Source organism: Gymnoscopelus microlampas (assembly GCF_963454915.1).
Source record: "Gymnoscopelus microlampas genome assembly, chromosome: 3".
NCBI lineage: Eukaryota > Metazoa > Chordata > Actinopteri > Myctophiformes > Myctophidae > Gymnoscopelus > Gymnoscopelus microlampas.
In genome coordinates this window covers 14,986,370-15,003,751 of record NC_139940.1, presented here as the reverse complement: position 1 = coordinate 15,003,751, position 17,382 = coordinate 14,986,370, and the positions used below count along the sequence as shown (strand labels likewise).

General features: G+C 42.7%; 1 protein-coding gene across 5 annotated transcripts in view; it reads right to left on the bottom strand.

The window, feature by feature from the left end:
* Window positions 1-17,382, bottom strand: part of LOC311042418 (neurobeachin-like protein 2) — a 67,705-nt gene that overhangs the window by 11,933 nt on the left and 38,390 nt on the right. For all 5 annotated transcript variants that reach the window (XR_014600506.1, XR_014600507.1, XM_084053134.1 and 2 more), the window contains 15 exons: window positions 16,299-16,442; window positions 14,150-14,473; window positions 11,111-11,260; window positions 10,363-10,520; window positions 9,581-9,705; window positions 7,869-7,986; window positions 7,288-7,445; window positions 6,561-6,694; window positions 5,928-6,035; window positions 5,601-5,696; window positions 5,259-5,383; window positions 4,641-4,781; window positions 2,981-3,111; window positions 2,252-2,361; window positions 280-397 (listed from right to left, as the gene is read on the bottom strand). Coding sequence is in view for 3 of the 5 variants with exons in the window: in XM_084053134.1 (XP_083909260.1) it covers window positions 280-397; window positions 2,252-2,361; window positions 2,981-3,111; window positions 4,641-4,781; window positions 5,259-5,383; window positions 5,601-5,696; window positions 5,928-6,035; window positions 6,561-6,694; window positions 7,288-7,445; window positions 7,869-7,986; window positions 9,581-9,705; window positions 10,363-10,520; window positions 11,111-11,260; window positions 14,150-14,473; window positions 16,299-16,442 (2,140 nt within the window). In the remaining 2 variants the exon portion in view is untranslated. The remainder of the gene's footprint in view (window positions 1-279; window positions 398-2,251; window positions 2,362-2,980; window positions 3,112-4,640; window positions 4,782-5,258; window positions 5,384-5,600; window positions 5,697-5,927; window positions 6,036-6,560; window positions 6,695-7,287; window positions 7,446-7,868; window positions 7,987-9,580; window positions 9,706-10,362; window positions 10,521-11,110; window positions 11,261-14,149; window positions 14,474-16,298; window positions 16,443-17,382) is intronic.

The following is a 17,382-nucleotide window of genomic DNA, read 5'->3' as shown; positions in this document are numbered from 1 at the left end:
ACACACACACACACACACACACACACACACACACACACACACACACACACACACACACACACACACACACACACACACACACACACACACACACACACACACACACACACACACACACACACACAAAAATGCATGCTCCCGCACACAGACAGACACACACACACACAGTCCCGCACACAAGCATACATTCCTCTCTTGTATTCTCCACCAGTGGTACAGTAGATGTATTTAGCATGCAAGGTGCTGTAAAGCTGAAAAGCCAACAGGATGTGTACCTACCTTCATAGGTGCAGTAGTAGAAGACATTGAGGGCCTCCACCGCCTCCTCCCCTCTCTGCTTGTAGCCAAAGATCAGGTCGATCCACTCATGGAGGTGACTGGACACATGCTCACATTCCTACACAAACACACACACACACACACACACACACATACTGTATATAGAATGCTGTCACCTTGGACCACACCTTTTTTCATTAGTTGAGCAGCAAAGGAATTGTATGTATGCTTTTTTTTTTAAGTCAGTGACTGGAGGGGCAGTCACTCATTCTTTATAATAATATATCTTTATTGCAAAGAATCCCTGCTGCTACAAACAAAACACAGGTAGATTCGTAGCCAACACATGGTGAGACATCAGGCTCCATTTCAAATATTGTCTTGAGGGTAGCGGTCAGGGTGGCGGTCAGTGGTCAGTGGTGTTTCTGGTGTGTAGTTCATTTGACTTACGTTGGAGTGGTTCGCTCTACTGAAAGATCACTACAAGCACAATGCCTGCTAAGTGGGGTCAACCACGGCGGTTCTTTGCCTCTGGTTGACGCCTGGTCCAAGGTTCACCAAATGTTGAACTCCACGCTTCGCCAAAACGCAGAAACCGGATGCTCCACCCCCTTGCTCCCGTACGAAAAGAATCCCAAAATATGCGTCACACTTGACCCCTATGTGTATATCGGCTATTTGAAAATACGTTGTGAGCTTGTAGATCTGCTATTTAAAAAAAAAAAAACATATTTGGAATATACATATATATTTTTTACATTTTAACTACACAAATCTTGTATGGTGGGACCCTGGCAGTGGCACAACATATTTTCAGATGAGGGTCTGCAGACAAACAACTTGGGGGGTCCTTGACATGAAAATGTTTGAGAACGACTGGTTTAAACAACATTAGGAAGCAAGCCCAAAGAGGCAACTAAACTTCAGAAACAAGCCCCCAAAAACCGCAACCCGCAACTACCAATATTTACAAGCAACTTTACAGAAAAACAAGCCCAACGTCGCTTATAATAAGGGCAACACTGTTTTGATGATCTGATCTCGGGGGCGTTTCTGTGGTCAGTGGAGTGAACATGCAACACATGATTTGGATTTGAACTCCATGATGTGAGCGGTTCTGTTCCATTGTGACACATACACTGACTGGCTGCTAAGCCCCCAGAGCAGCCAGCTTACACCACTGTGTATTCACCACACTCCACAAATGGATTTATATGCGGTGTAATGTAAACTAAACAAGACTCCCAGATCGTTTTGTATAAAAGTGTCCTGTTCGCTCTTCTTTTTACTGACTGATTATTTATCATACATGTTTTATCACCTTTTGTAACCTTGTAATGTTATAGCTAAACATCTCTTGTTTTTTCAAACCTACTTGGCCAATAAAATGACACCGTTTCACTGTGTGTGGGTTTTTGCTTTATTTAGATATAGAGAGACAGGGGACTGAGGGCAGCGAGAGGACATGGAACATGATTAGGTTGATGCACTATCCCAGTTTTTCCCAAACAATGGGTTGGGGCGACCACGGTCCCATTTTTATAGGTTGCAAGAAAATATTCTTTTTCAGAAATTAAAGACAAAATAGAAACATTTTCAGAAAAGTTTGGGTCCTGGGGAGACACCAAATCGTATCTGTCGGATGGAAACCTTATATGTCCAAAACTGTTACTTTTCAGGATCCAAATAGCAAATTTAGCAGATCTACAAGCTCAAAGATCTACGAGCTTGTAGATCTGCTACTTTTGATGGTTTTGTGAGATGCTGTAGTGTGATCAAGTAGGGCATTCATTTATGAAAAAAAATCAAAAAGTTAAAATATGGAGATGAACGGTTTCTGCCCTGACAGCAGCTAAATGTATCCTTCGTCTTAGCTGAAAAGATTTGGGAGCCCCTGCACTATCCGGTCAGCCACCGGCGTGACGACGTGCCCCCCTGACCCCTGTGCGTTTGAGTGTCTGCATGATCTCACCAGAGCTTTTCTGTGTTTCCTAATGAAGTCATCTCTGGACGAGGCCCAGCGAGGCAACAGAGCATCAGTCACAGCATCCTGAGACATCTGAAGACAGCCCAGGTCAAAACCTGCAGCAAATACAACCAGTTAACTCAGCGTGTGTGTGTGTGTGTGTGTACATTACAATGACCACCCTTCAAAACAATTCACTTTCCTTTTTTGTTTAAAAACTGCCAAGGACGACTTATGACAATTTCTTTTTTTAAAACAAAAACAAATTTAATTTATTTTTTTGATTTCCCCCCCCGTTTTTTCAAAAAGAACCAGGAGATAACGTGATCCGAAGATTTACTGCTCCATTCACTTCCTGGTTAACTTATTACTTAAAAATCCTGTATCTCGTGTATCCTGTGTTTTACTATGTATTTTTGGTGAGACATGCTATTTTCAACTGGGTATAACAAGCGGAGGGTTTCACGGAAGCACAGTGAAACCCTCAGTGATTAGCAACCATCAGGGTGACTACTTGAAAAGGTAAGAAAATCTAATTCTACTTGGTAGAACAAGAGAGCTGATTAACACGTCAATGACTTGATTACGGTCTCATTCAATAAAAAACAGGCAGTTACTGTTCCTCAACACCAGTGTTGATGTATCCACTTAACCCAATTTCCAATCCACCGTTTGATTTTTATCGTTTACTTTCATCGCTCATGGCTTTAGGTCCACAGGGTGCTGCTTCCTCACCGTTCATGTTCTGCAGGAACTCTGGCAGGTAGAAGAACTCTGGGATGAGCTCCTTCACGTCAGCAGGACTCTCCATGCGCGCCTGCCAGGCCGCAGCCACAGAGTGGAACTGTCTGTCTGCACAGTCAAACCTGCACACAACCATACACCCGTGTCATCATACTGTACCTGATCTCATTGTATTCTGTCTTACATATCGTCTCTGTTGGATGGAAACCTCATACTGTATGTCCAAAAAACTGTTACTTTTCAGGATACAAATGCAAAAATAGCAAAAGTAGCAGATCTACAAGCTCGAAATGCGGCACGAAACGGCGCGTTTCGATGCATTTTGTGACGCTGTAGTATGATCAAGTATGGCATTGATTTACCAAACACAAAAAAAAAAGTTAAAATATGGAGATAAGAGGTTTCTGCCCGACACTCGACAGCACAACCTGCTAAATGCACATGTATCTGTTTAAAAAAAAATCATATCTGATCTTATTGTATATCAGTGATTCTCAACCTTTTTAATTTCCCAATCTCTGCTGAACAATCCTCAGTGTTCATTTAACTCTGAGAGAGTACACATTCATATTCATCACATTTGTACACTGTCAGGGTTACAGACCCGTAAGTGTGTTGTGTTGTGTTGTGTTGTGTTGTGTTGTGTTGTGTTGTGTTGTGTTGTGTTGTGTTGTGTTGTGTTGTGTTGTGTTGTGTTGTGTTGTGTTGTGTTGTGTTGTGTTGTGTTGTGTTGTGTTGTGTTGTGTTGTGTTGTGTTGTGTTGTGTCTTGCAGTGCAGTGCAGTGCAGTGCAGTGCATAAGTTTTCAAAGTTGTGGCCGCAAGGGGGCGCCAAGGAGGCCAAATGGAAAGAAAAATTATAATATTCGTATATAAACACTTATATTCATGGCAGCCATATTGACATAAATAGTTTTGTTTTTTTTAAAGATATTTTTGGGGCTTTTATGCCTTTATATGGATAGGACAGTAGGCTGACAGGAAATGGGGAGAGAGATGGGGGGGAGACATACAGCAAAGGTCGTCGGGAACGGGAGTCGAACCCGCGACACGCTGTCATGCTGGATTACCAGCTTATGTGGTATGCGCCTGGACCGCTAGGCCAGCGGACACCCCCTTGACATAAATAGTTGTGTAATGTTACTTCCTTCACAGGTGTATGGAACAGCACCTTAATTAGATGAATATAGAAAGATAGACACCCCTGGTGTCGTGTAGTGTTGATGTTTGTGTTGTGTTAAGTTGGGTTGGGTTGCGTTGGGGTGTGTGCTGTCACCGCTGTGTCATTTTCGGTGTGTTGTGCTGTGTCGGGCTGTGCATGGTTGTGTTTGTTTTGTTGTTACGCGATGTCATGTCGCACTGCATTGTCGCTGTGATTGTGTTGCCATTGCGTTGTGTTGTTGTAGTGCTGTGTTATATTGTTCCTGCAATGTGTCTCTTTGACTTTGACTTATTTATTGATAATAAACATAATGTAAAATACATATATTGTCACACCATTATCAAAAGGATAAAACGCAAGAAACGCAAGATTTCCATTGCAGTCCTTTCATATGTATGTGCAAATTATGTAGTGATGCATGATGTGATGTGTGTGTGTATTTCCACGCACACAATGGTGCAAAACAGTGTTGTGTTGTTGTGTTAACCGACCTGCCACTCTGCAGCTGGATGTGCAGGGTTGTGAAGGGTTCCATACGGATCATGTAGTGCATGACCCCTGCAGCGTTAGAGTAGTGTGTGCCGTAGTGGAACTTATCGATGGTCCCTGTCGAATCCTCAAAGCTCTCATACCTGACACCCAGTGGAGAGAACAACGTTTTAAACCCATTAAGACCTGAGGTCCATTCTACAAATGCATCTAAACTGCATCACTGCTCCAGTGGAGTGCAGTGCTCAGGGGCACGTTGACAGTATGCATGTACTGTGGCAGAAATGGAAACGGTGACCTCTCTCTCCCTTACGGAATTGCACACTCTTGACCCTGTAGTGTCCAATCATGCATTACAGAGGGTTGAGTATATGCATGGTTTCCATCAACCAAACTCACTGGCACATGGTTTTAGGCATGTTTTACTATTTTGAAAAACATTTTAAAATGGTGAAAATAGACAATCTACATTGTGAGCTTGTACATCGGCTATCTGAACAATTTAAAAATGTTTTTCAAAACAGTAAAAGATGCAGGAAAGGTTTAGGCATAAGGGGTAAGGTAGGGCTCATAATGTCTTTAACTGAATAGCAGTCTCACTGGTGAAGTACTGTACTTACTTCTCTCTGACGTTCTGTGCATGGCGAGAGTTGACCACACCGATGGGCTTGGACAGGTCCCTGAACACCGCTGGGTCATCAAGATCCAGAACCGGAGATACGTAGTCACACAGAACCCAGGGGAACTGGAGAGAAGGCGTCATAGGGTTTAGTTGTTTGTCGTCAAAAAGATTTGTGTTTCAAGTGTCAAGACTCACACTCACACTATACAGTATACATAGCCTTTGCATTCATTCACAAAGGACACACAAGTGGACCTTTTCCCCATTCAGACAGACAAGATTATAATATTATGATTACGATCAGAGCAACACACACAGTAAGGTGGCTGATGGTACTTACTACAGGATACTGTGACAGGTCGTTGTACGTACGTCCAGAGATGGTGTTTAACTGCATCAGATACTCAAAGTTTGAAATCTCTCTGCAAATCCATTTCTATAAAGAACAAGAGTCACACTTTATTGGAGATGTTTGCACAGACAACTAATGTAATGGTGTGTACAGTTTCTGACAGAGACCTAGAATGTATTACTTAAAACGTGATCAATTAGTAGGTGTTGAAAGTTCTCTCCCTGAAAAATACTGTACATTTCAACTTTAATTTAATTTATGCTGTAAATTCATCGTTTGTACATGATGGAGTGCGTGCGTGGAGCGGTACAGTACCTGTGTGAGTCCGGATGCCTTCAGCAGCTCCTGAGGGGAACGAGAGCCGAAGTAGAAAAGGTTGGGAGGCCTCAGACCCAGGATTCTAGAATACACCTTGTTCCTCACCTAGAGACATGAACGACAACATCCCATTGACACAATCAGAAAGACATACGCCAGATACCTATGCTTCTGATCATTAAATATCCAGGCCTTAATGATTCCTGTCACCAGGTGTATTTCTTATAACAGTTTTGTTTTTGTGTAAATATTATGTAGTTTTTTGCTACCTTGTACTGACTTACTGTATCTACCTGAGGCGAACATTTGGCGAAAATAGCTGATCCAGCTCACAACGTATCGCAACGTGTTGTGAGCTTGTAGATTGGCTATTTTCATCGAAGAGATTTAGTGTAGAGGGACACAAGTAGGGGGGCCTAGTATAGACTCCTGGGGGGCTCCGGTCAACAAAGAATATACGGTTTAGGTGTTCTTTGTTCTACAATGAACAAGCCTTTTATTCATGGATTTTTATTCTATGAAGAGTGAACTTGAACTCTATGTACTTGTTCCGTTTTCCTCAGATTATAAAACACACTTCTTCCCATTAAAGCAACAAATGGGGCGTCAACACTCCATGCTTGTTTTTACCTTCTTCCTGAAGTTGATGAAGTAGTGAGCCTGGTCTATGAAGAAGAGCTCCAGAGCGGAGCGCCGCAGGTTGTAGCGTCTCAGATGGACTTCTCTCAGCTGAGACAGAGGCCTCTTGAAATCAAACCCGATTCCTGAACCAACACATGTGTAACTATTACAACTCTTTGTGTAGAGATTGTGAATCATGTCCGACCCATATACTCAAAATAATTGATGAGTCAGACATGAGTCACTGGATGTGTGCTTCACCTGAGACAGAGAGTAGTAAATATATATTTATGTATACAATTAATCTTGAAAATAGCTATAGCGAGAGAGAGAGAGAAAAAAAGAAAGAAAAAAGACAAAAGCATGAAAACAACAGGTGCTAGAAGATAGCATGTTGTTCAGACAGATGCTAAGTTCCTACACGGTTCTTTCTGCAATCTATTTATGTGATTATTTACCTTGTTTAATGACTAGAGTTCAATAAACGCTTGTAAATATGCCTGGATTAGAGCAACCTACTAAATGCCTAAATTGTAAATTGAGAGATGAGTTGGAATGAAAGTCAAATTGATTAACCACTTGAACCCCAGCATCTGCTATTTTCCACGACGATATTTAAATGTAGAGCAGAAAACAGAAAAGACACTAGTATACTGTACCACCCTGAGGGACCCCGCTCAACAACGTCTGGGGTTTTAAGTTGTTAAATCAACTTCTCCAAATATGTGTTCCTCACCTTCCTCGGTCTCCTCTTTCTCACCGCTGCCGTCGTAGAAGTACAGGTGGTGAGTGGTGACCTCCAGACGACCCGGAACCACCGCCACGCAGGTGATGAGGTCACACTCCTCTGACAGAACCAGCTTCTCTTTCTGGTTCTCCTCCTCTCCCTCCACCCTGGACAAAATGTAATGATGCTGTTTAGGTATTATCATTCTAAACCTCCTATTTTGCTGTTGTTCTACATACGGCCAACCAGTTGAAGAAATCACAGGTTGAGGCTTTGGAAAAACTTTGTTTTTATGACATTTCGGAGACCATTCATGTTTATGGAAGATGCTTCTAAACAGGTATTCTACTGCTAGTTTGACCACTTCAAATACTCTTTCATCTTAATATTAATGAATAGCAATGACTAAAAATAGCAGATCTACAAGCTCACAACACGTTGCGCTGCAATGTCATTATAGGCAAAAAGATTTCACACCAAAAAAAAAAATCATCGTATGACGAAGTATATACTAGGACTAAAAAGGTTAAATCTGCTGAATGCTAATTTACTAAATGATTTGTGTCATAACCATGTCACACAGGACTTACTTATTATCTAAAAAGACCAGGTCTTCATCTCCTAACTGGTCGTCTTCCATGTCACTCACTTTGGCCTCCTTGGCCACAGAGAAAGGCAGAGCTTCAGAGCTACGAGGGCTCTCCGCTCCTGGACACCCAACGGACATGAACAAACGGACATGAACACAAGGATTTTAAGTGAGGTTAGTATAGTTAACCAATACTAATGAAATAACCAAAACTAGATGGTTCTAGTTTTGAACTAAAAAGTTCACTGAAATAAAAACAAGTAAAAAACAGTTAAAAAGTAAAACAAATAATAGAGATAGTCATAGTCTTTCTCAGTTTATTTAATACATAAGCCTATTATTCGGGGTGGATATGAAATATATTCAAAATGTTCAGCTGTGCCAGTTTTAAATGTGAATAACGTTTTGGCTATAAAAGTTTTTTTTTACTTTTATTAAAATTCTTTCCGACCTAAAAACACTAAAACTAAGCATAAAAAAAAGGAAATTGAAAACAAAAGGTCCAAATGAAACAAAAACCCTGGTTTGAAGATAATTTTTAAGGCATTTCAGGTTTATTGGATAGAACAGTGGCAAGACAGAGAGCCAGGAAAATAAGATGGTATAGAAAGGATAGGATAACACTTTATTAATTCCCCAAGGAGGTAAATTCAGGATGTCACAGCAACAATATGTGTATAGAGGAGGAGTGACATGGAAACACAAGTCTTAATCTGAACTGGAACCCGGGACACTGTGATGATGCAGTTGGCACATTAACCGAGGACTCTCCAATTGCAGAACTTTCATCAGATTTACACTTGGTTGCATGGCATGTGGCGCACTGAAAACAACGCATTTGTAAGCTCACAACGCATCGCAGCGAGACAAATTGTGAGCTTATAAATCGCCTATTTTCCTTGCGCGACACCGGTGCGGAATTGAGTATACAGTAAGTCACCCTTTAACCCATTAAAACCGGGAACGCATCTGTGTGTCAACGTTTTTTGTTTTTTTTTACTCAAACCTTTGCTTCTGGTGGGGGTCCCTGGAACAAAATATTTTGAGATGGAGGGGTCCGCGGCCAAATACATATAATTTTGGCGGTCCTTGACATGAAAAAGTTTGAGAACCACTGACATATAGCGACATACGTTTAAAAAAAAAAAACTGTTAGGATTTATAATACATTTGTAGTATCCCCAGAAGCAAAGATTTGAGTTACAAACGTTCACTTTGAAGAATATATATATTCAAAGATTTGCACACATTTTCACGATTTTTCAAAAATAGCAGATCTACAAGCTCATATCACGGCACTCGGTGCCACGCTATGAGCTTGTATATCTGCTATTTTTTAATAGCCAAAGAAATATAAAATGACACACAAGATGTGTTCCCTGTTCCCGGTCTTAATGGGTTATGGTACTGTACACTGGCTCTGTACCAGAGAGAATTACAGCACATGTAACTGTAGGAACAGTTTCAGGTCATAGTTCACCATTATCACCAGCAATGCAGTGACGACTGGGGGAGGGCCGGGGGGAATACAATGGTCAGAGTGACAGGGTTCAGGCAACATTCCTGTGATCGTAGGAGATCACATTATAAGGCAGAGGAAATTCCAGCGTAAGAATAGACAGACACGAGAGAAAAGAGAGAAAGTTAAAAGGAGATTGGAGAGTAAAGAGGCCTAATGTGCTGTAATTGAGAGGGTTCATAACCGAGGCGTACCCATGTTGTCCCGCAGGGCGCTGGCTTCACAGTGAGCGTCGTAGTTGTAATTGGGCACCAGCTTCAGACGCATTTTTGAATAGGTCTCGGCGTTGGACAACTTCCATTTCACCTCCGGCTGAACCCTGGAATCACAGAATAGAGGAGAAGAATTACAACCCGTCATGTTGTGGGCAGCTCGGTGGAACGGCAGAGAGGGAGAGGCATGCACGCCATTGTGTTCTACTATAGCTAGCACTCTGCACTTTATGGAGTCAACAACAACACACATGGGAGCTTTTTGTTGCTGTTGGGTAGAAACCTTCTATCTCCATATTTCAACTTTTTAAGTATTTCTTTAGTAAACTAATGAGTGTTGCGCAAAAGTAGCGAAAATTGCCGCTTGTAGATCGTCTACTCATGTTTACAACATTTTGAAAGTATTTTTTTGAAAGTGGTTAAGTGTGTCTATGGGTTTTTATAAATATTTAACCAATGAAACAACTTGTTGTGACTATTTAAAACTACACTGGATCCATTGGAACACAGGTTATTTTTTTTCCCATTTCCTGAAAAGAAACGGTCTTGGACATACTGTACAAGGATTCCACCCGACAGCGACAATATATGAATATAGCTCCATACAATTTCTTGCTCTCTGAGTATTCTGTGGTTTAGAGCAAACCCTCTCTGGGGAGCCATTGGCAAATCATTGCTTCCTCTCAGACAGAGTGAAACACAGATACATTCTCTGCAGAGCATGAAGCAAAACGCTGGTTGGCGTAGAGCGGGCAGACATGTACCTCTTGGCCCAAGCGCCTCGCTCACTGGTCAGGAGCCTGCGGAGGGATTTCCAATGGCGCCACACCACCCCCTGCTGACTGGAGCTTTGTTTCTGCCAGATGAGGAACCTGGTGTTCTCACTGCGCACTCGCTTCAGGTAGGGATCCACTATCGCCTCCTGTACACACACACACACACACACACACACACACACACACACACACACACACACACACACACACACACACACACACACACACACACACACACACACACACACACACACACACACACACACACACACACACACACACACACACACACACACACACACACACACACAGTAATGGGAAAAAGTCACAGGTTAACTCTAGCAACACTTATATTAGAATAAACATAAACAAGGATTTCATACAAGGAATCTGCTTTGACATTGTGAACCACCAAATAAGCACATGTGCATACAAGATTCACATAATGTACATAGTTCAGACAGCTTAATCTTAAACTCTATATAATGAATTGACCAGTCTGTGTAGGCCCCCTACATCAAATCTCTGCAGAAAACAGTCGATATACAAGCTCACTTGTAGATCTGCTATTTCTGCGCGGAATGTTTGCCCATAATAGGGACGCTAGGGTTCATGTGGTTAAAGTCACTGAATGACGTGATGCTACTGTATCTCACTTGTCAGTTGTTCTGAAGGAGAGCATTAGATAAATGATGAAGACTTCAATTCAAGCTATAAAAATTAAATCTGCATGAACCTGGAACTTGTTCTTGCTGTCTGATGTGTCTTTGTCTCTCCTCAACACGGTGCTCATCAGGTCGTCGAAGCACGAGTTCCAGAAGTTGGACATCAGGTCGTGGTGCCTCCCAAACGTGTCCAGTTCATACTGCTCCATGGTGGGTTGAACCTGAACACACACATGTCGTCGCTGTCAGGTTGAAACCTTGTATGACCAAATCTGTTACTTTTCGGGAAATGTAAGAAAGAACTAGCCTGACACTCGGCCTGAATTTTCATTTAGTTTCACCTGAATCGCCAGATTAGTTTATTATGGGTGTGGCTAGAGATTCAGGGGCTGGAGCCAGGCTAAAAAAAGAACCTGTATTCCAAAGGCTCCAATGTAGATATTAGTTGTGAGCTTATAGATCAGCTATTTTTGCTACTTTTGTGTGACACCATAGTATGAAGAAGTAGGGCATTCATTTACAGGGGGGAAAAAAACATAAAAAGTCCACAAGGTTTCTGCCCGACAGTGACGATTTGTTGAAGTAACAAATTACATATGGATTACATGTATGGGAGTTATCTAATTTAAGATATTTTTTAAAGTAACGGTAAATGTGTGTATTTATTTTTTGCATCTTGGGGGCAAAGTTCAGGGACGCATGCATGCATGCAGGCAGCAAAGACATAAAGGTGTCTGGGTAACTATAACATTATGACCTCATCAAGAGGGTCTTTGTGTTTGTTTTATTTTAACTGATCATACAGTACACTGAAGAACTTGTAGTAAAAGATTCTTTGAGTACTTCTGTCATGTGTACTGTACATGTATTTTTAAAGTAATCAAAGGTTACGTGGCCTTTGATTATGTTTTTACTTCATTTTACAATTCTAGGGGGGCAATCAGCAATCTGTAATGGACCAGTATTACATTTTAAAGTAACATTACTTCAACTTTGCATATGCATATGAGTGCTATATTACTATAATATACAGTATACTGTGCATATTGGTAAATGGTGCATTTATATAGAGCTTTTATCCAAAGCGCTTTACATTGATTGTGCCATTAACCCATTCACACACACATTCATACACCGATGGCGGAGGAAACCATGCAAGGCACCAACCTGCTCATCGGGAGCAATTAGGGGATCTAATCAGCGTCTTGCTCAAGGACACTTCGACACTAACTCTAGGAGAGCGCCCCAGCCCGGGATCGAACTGGGAACCTTGCGGTTTTCCAGTTCACTCTACCCGGCCACTCTACCCCTGAGCCACTGCCGCCCCGGAATATAATATTCTATTATATTACATCAACATGGACAAAACAGGACATCTCTTAAGTTAAACGACCCTGTCGCTTGCCTCTCAAATCAGTTACTCTCAGTGAGCGACACGGCCATTAGCCATCAATGTGCTAAAGGATGGACCAGAACAGCAACCATTCAAGCAGAGACAAACACAGACACACTACTCAAACAACTAGACAACTGGGACAGACAGCTACTGGGACAGACAGCAACACACACACACACACACACACACACACACACACACACACACACACACACACACACACACACACACACACACACACACACACACACACACACACACACACACACACACACACACACACACACACACACACACACACACACACACACACACACACACACACACACAAATACAGGGCCATAGGATGAAACTGCAGCATCTGCCAAACATATGCCAAGCTGGCTAACAAATTGTGGGATCTGTATACAGAAGCAATGTAAACAAAGCAGATTTATGAGCATGCACTGTCAACAGAGCCCCGCTGATAAATCCACCGCTGAACCAGTGGGCTGCGTGTGTGTTTAGATTCACTTCACAGAATCTCTTTGGTCCAAGTCTAAGAATAAACTCGTCCTTTCCTTAAAAACACACAGAAAGTCAGATCAAATTAGAGATTGAGATTGAGATTTTTTTTCTCCAAGCTTCCATCTTAACTAAACTCTTTTTTTTAAACGCAGAAAAACATTGTGTTAGATTTATTAGTCAGCCACCAGGAGGTACGTGGAGCTGGACTCCAGAGCGAACGCCAACGAGTCACAGAACAGATCCAACATCTGACTTCAAGCAGAGTGGATGGCGAGTGGTAGAAATGCCCCGTTTCAAAATAAACAACGCTGAAGCAGACATATTGCTGGTTAAAGCGCTATGCTTTATAATGCTGCCGTGTTCATAATGACATGGGAAACCTATGCCAGGGATTCTGAAAACCTTTGAATTTCAAGGACCCCCCAGTTTGATATGCATTAGGCCATGGACCCCCATAACTCTGAGAGTGTACAAATGTAAGGGTCCAATTTGTACACCCTCTGAGTTACAGACCTGTGAGGGTCCATTCGGTTCCTAACTATCAATCACTTAGCTGGGGACCCCCTGGAACACCCCCAAGGACCCCTGGGAGTCCCCAGACCACACTTTGAGAACCACTGAAGAATGTGATTCCCAAGGAACATTTATTGGGGAGCACTCGTTCACGCAATGTCTTGCATAACAACAATTGCACGACTTTTTTTATTCACCTGAGATTCGAGAGCAAGGCAGGTGCGCCAACAGCGAGGCATTTAGAGACACTGTTTTGAGACACGCCTGAGCGACCGAATAGGTTATTATCACATGAACTAAAACAAGCGCTCTCTCCGCACGTCTCAGCCACAGCAATTGGAGATGGGATCATTTCCTTGGGAATAGCTTACATTCGTAAATCTTTTGACTAATAAAGTATTCAAACCAGGTCTATCTAGTCCCAGTTTAAACACCACCAACTGAATAACATTTACCTCCTGATAGAAAAACAGTGAACAAACAGCAGTAGAAGTTCCCAAAGTGGAGAGTTACAAAACAACTTTGCCATGGCTAATCTCTGACACTGTGACATGTGTGTGATCTGAAGTGGTTCTTTGGCCCCGAAAATGGGCTACGATCAACTTAGATAAGTGGGATACTGTTACCTTGGCCAGTGTTTCCAATCCAAACCACTGGGTCAGGGCATAGAAGGAGGTCGGATTCAAGCACTGACCTGATTCTGATAAAAGCCCTGCCACTCTGCGGTGTGGCAGTAGGTCTGCAAGTCCTGGGCAAAGGTGGCACTGCCGTTGGTCACTGGCAGGTTGGGCAGGAGTTTGTGTAGAGTGATGGGGTCAGCGTGCTGGTCCAGGAGGGTGCGAACGATTGGCACCAGTTGGGCAAAGGTCTCAGAGTTTCTGCAGCTGGTGTCTTCCATTACACCTCCGGGCCACAGGGGGGCGCCCAGACGCCCGAGCAGGAAGCACACCTCCTCCCAGCTCAGGCACAGGACGGTCTGGAGGAGGCTGTGGAGCTTCACGCACGCCATCACACACACCTGCAGACAGGCAGAGTCAAAACGAGAGGGAGGACCCATAGGTGACAGTCGTTAAAATGCACATGTTCCTGGAATTCCTTTTATAACGTTACTTACCCAGGGTAGTAGCTCTTTTTCAGCCACGCCCTGCACACAGACACCATAAAACCTGGGAGCTGACGAGTACAACCACAGTTTTATACTGTTTTCCATTGGACAGCTCAACCGGAGCAGTTGGGCGTTGGGCAGTGTTGAGGGAGGGGTGAGTGGTGGCCATTCAATTCCCTACCCAGATTTTTCCTGCCGGTCCGGAGAATCAAACCAGGAACCTTTCGGCACAATGGCCACCTCCTGTAGCTCGCTTTACTGTAGACTACCCTGCACTTTTGAGTTTACACATCTCCAGTGAGATACTTAAGATGATCGGTTTAACTTGTCGGTCTCAAGAAAGATTAGTATTAATCCTCGCCAAGAGATATACAAGCACAATAACACAATATATTAATGGTGATTTATGTTGTGAACATTAGTGTTTCTAGCGTTAAGAGTGATTTATACATAAATGCTTCCTGAAAATAGCTGATCTACAAGCTCACATCGTGTAGCAAGCGCAGCCCGATGTGAGCTGACAGATCGGCTATTTCCGGCGCGCGACACAGCACGCAGCCAAGTATAAATCAGCCATTACTTTCAGACCCTCCCCTGTATATAAAGAGCTATAAGATTTTCCCTTCCCTGTGGGGGACACCCATAGTTATATCTGCACACAATCATTTCATAATTTATGCCTTTAGAGAAGGGAAGGGGGGGGGGTGCACTCTGAAGGCAATCCCAGCCAAGAAGCCATGATGGAAATTTTCTTATGAAGTGTTATTTATGACCACATGGTTCCACAATGCTAGAGTGGTGGTAGCAGCAGGAGTCATAACTCTGTAAGGAGGAGTTGCCCTTTCATACAGAGAAACACTCCCTTTTGGAATGCCTGCGGTGTCTGTGTACGCACATCCCTACAAGGCCTGGTATTTCTAAACAGGCTTTTATCTAAAAGGCCGAGAGGGAGGAAAGACTGGTCTATGAGCTATTTCAAATTAATTTGAATAATATTGGCCGCGGCAGTCTGTCTGTTTTTGTACGGCACATGTGGTTTGGGTTTGTGAAAGGCACGTACGATACAAGATACGGTGGCTGAGGTCTGTGTTGAAGTGCTAGAAGGTGAGGAGGAGGAGTCAATGGGTCGTGGTGGGCTTGAGGAAGGTCTGGATTGAAGTGCTTGATGGGTGAAGCTGACCTGGGTGGACTGATTTACAAATATGTTTGGAATATCTTGGGTGTCGTAAAAGGTTCCATGACATTCATTTTAACTTTTTTTATTTTTCATGTTTTTTGGGGGGTTTTATGACCCCAATGACACCCAAAAAAACTGAACTTTGAACATTCAGTGGATTTGGTCTGGGGTTTTCTGAATAATTAGGCTGAAAAGTAATCTGTAATTGGCCCTTGGACTGTGAGGTCACGGTCCATTATTCCCGCCCACTCTCCTCCTCGCCCTCCCCTCCCCTATCCTTTCCTTTTTGGGGGGGGGGGCGGAGCATAGGCGATGATTGACAGGCAAAATCCCTCAACAGCGACACCCGCAGGCAAAGATTTCTTTTTTCATTGCAGTTGAAAAGGCTTTAGAAATGTGAGAGAAGAACACCTGCTAACTGGAGTGGAATTTTCAGTTAAAACATTTTATACACGTTTGAAGGACCATGACAAGCACTTTTAATGTGTTGTAAAACTGAATGTCATGAAAGCTTTAACCATTTTAAGCCCAAGCACTGACCAGCTCTCTATATAGACTGACCTGGGAGTGCTGCTGTTGGATGTATCCGGTGATGATCCGCAGGCCTATCTGAGCCATCTCCCTCAGCTCTGTGTTCCCTGGACTGCCAGGGGTGCTGTGCCACGCCTGCAGCCTGTCCAGCAGGTTTACCACCCCCTCAAAGATCTGCAACAAACACACACAGCAACACACCCGTCAACCAAACAAACACTCACCTGTCTACACACCTGTCTCCTATAATGACCTCTAAGCACGCCAGACAAACCAGAGACATTTGCATTCAACCCATTGAGACCTGAAGCCGATTCTACATGTCTCCTAAATCCCAACAGTTTTCTGAAATACGTATGTTTCTATATCAGTGGTGCTCAATCTTTTTCATGTCAAGGACCCCCAAAATGATATGTATTTGGCCGTGGACCCCCATCAAAATATTTTGTTCCAGGGACCCCCCAGAAGCAATGATTTGAGTTAAAAATGTTGGCTTTAAAAATATATATATTCAAAGATTTGCACACATTTTCATGATTTTTCAAAAATAGCAGATCTACAAGCTTTTTGAATAGCCCAAAGTGTAAAATAATGCTTTTTAGCTCAAATCTAAAAATGACACAGTTCCAGGTCTTAATGGGTTAAATGCAGCTCCACCTGCATCTGATGCAGTTGTAAAAAGACTACATAAATTAAGTTATTATTATTATTATTACGGATAGCATAATGTATGACATGAAGGAAAGGAACTATATCATTTATAACATTAAAGGATAGGCATCCACACCCAGACCTGTTCACAGTGTTCTGGGTGTGTGTACTGGTTCAAACCAATTATTACAGTTCCTGTAATTATTACAGGTCTATTGGCCTTGATGTAATGGGTGTGATGTACATTTAAAATGTACATGCTTGGTAACTGAATGCAAAGAATGCTACAGTAAGTGCTTACATCACCACAAACCCCTGCTGGTTTAGTTTCGTGAAACATTCACAAGGTATACTTTTTAAAATGTGTAGTAGAAGAAAGGACTCCAGCACACTTTCTTCTTCACTTCATAAACAACGTTTCGGCACACAGACCGAAGGTCTGAGTAACAAAACTTTTCTTAAT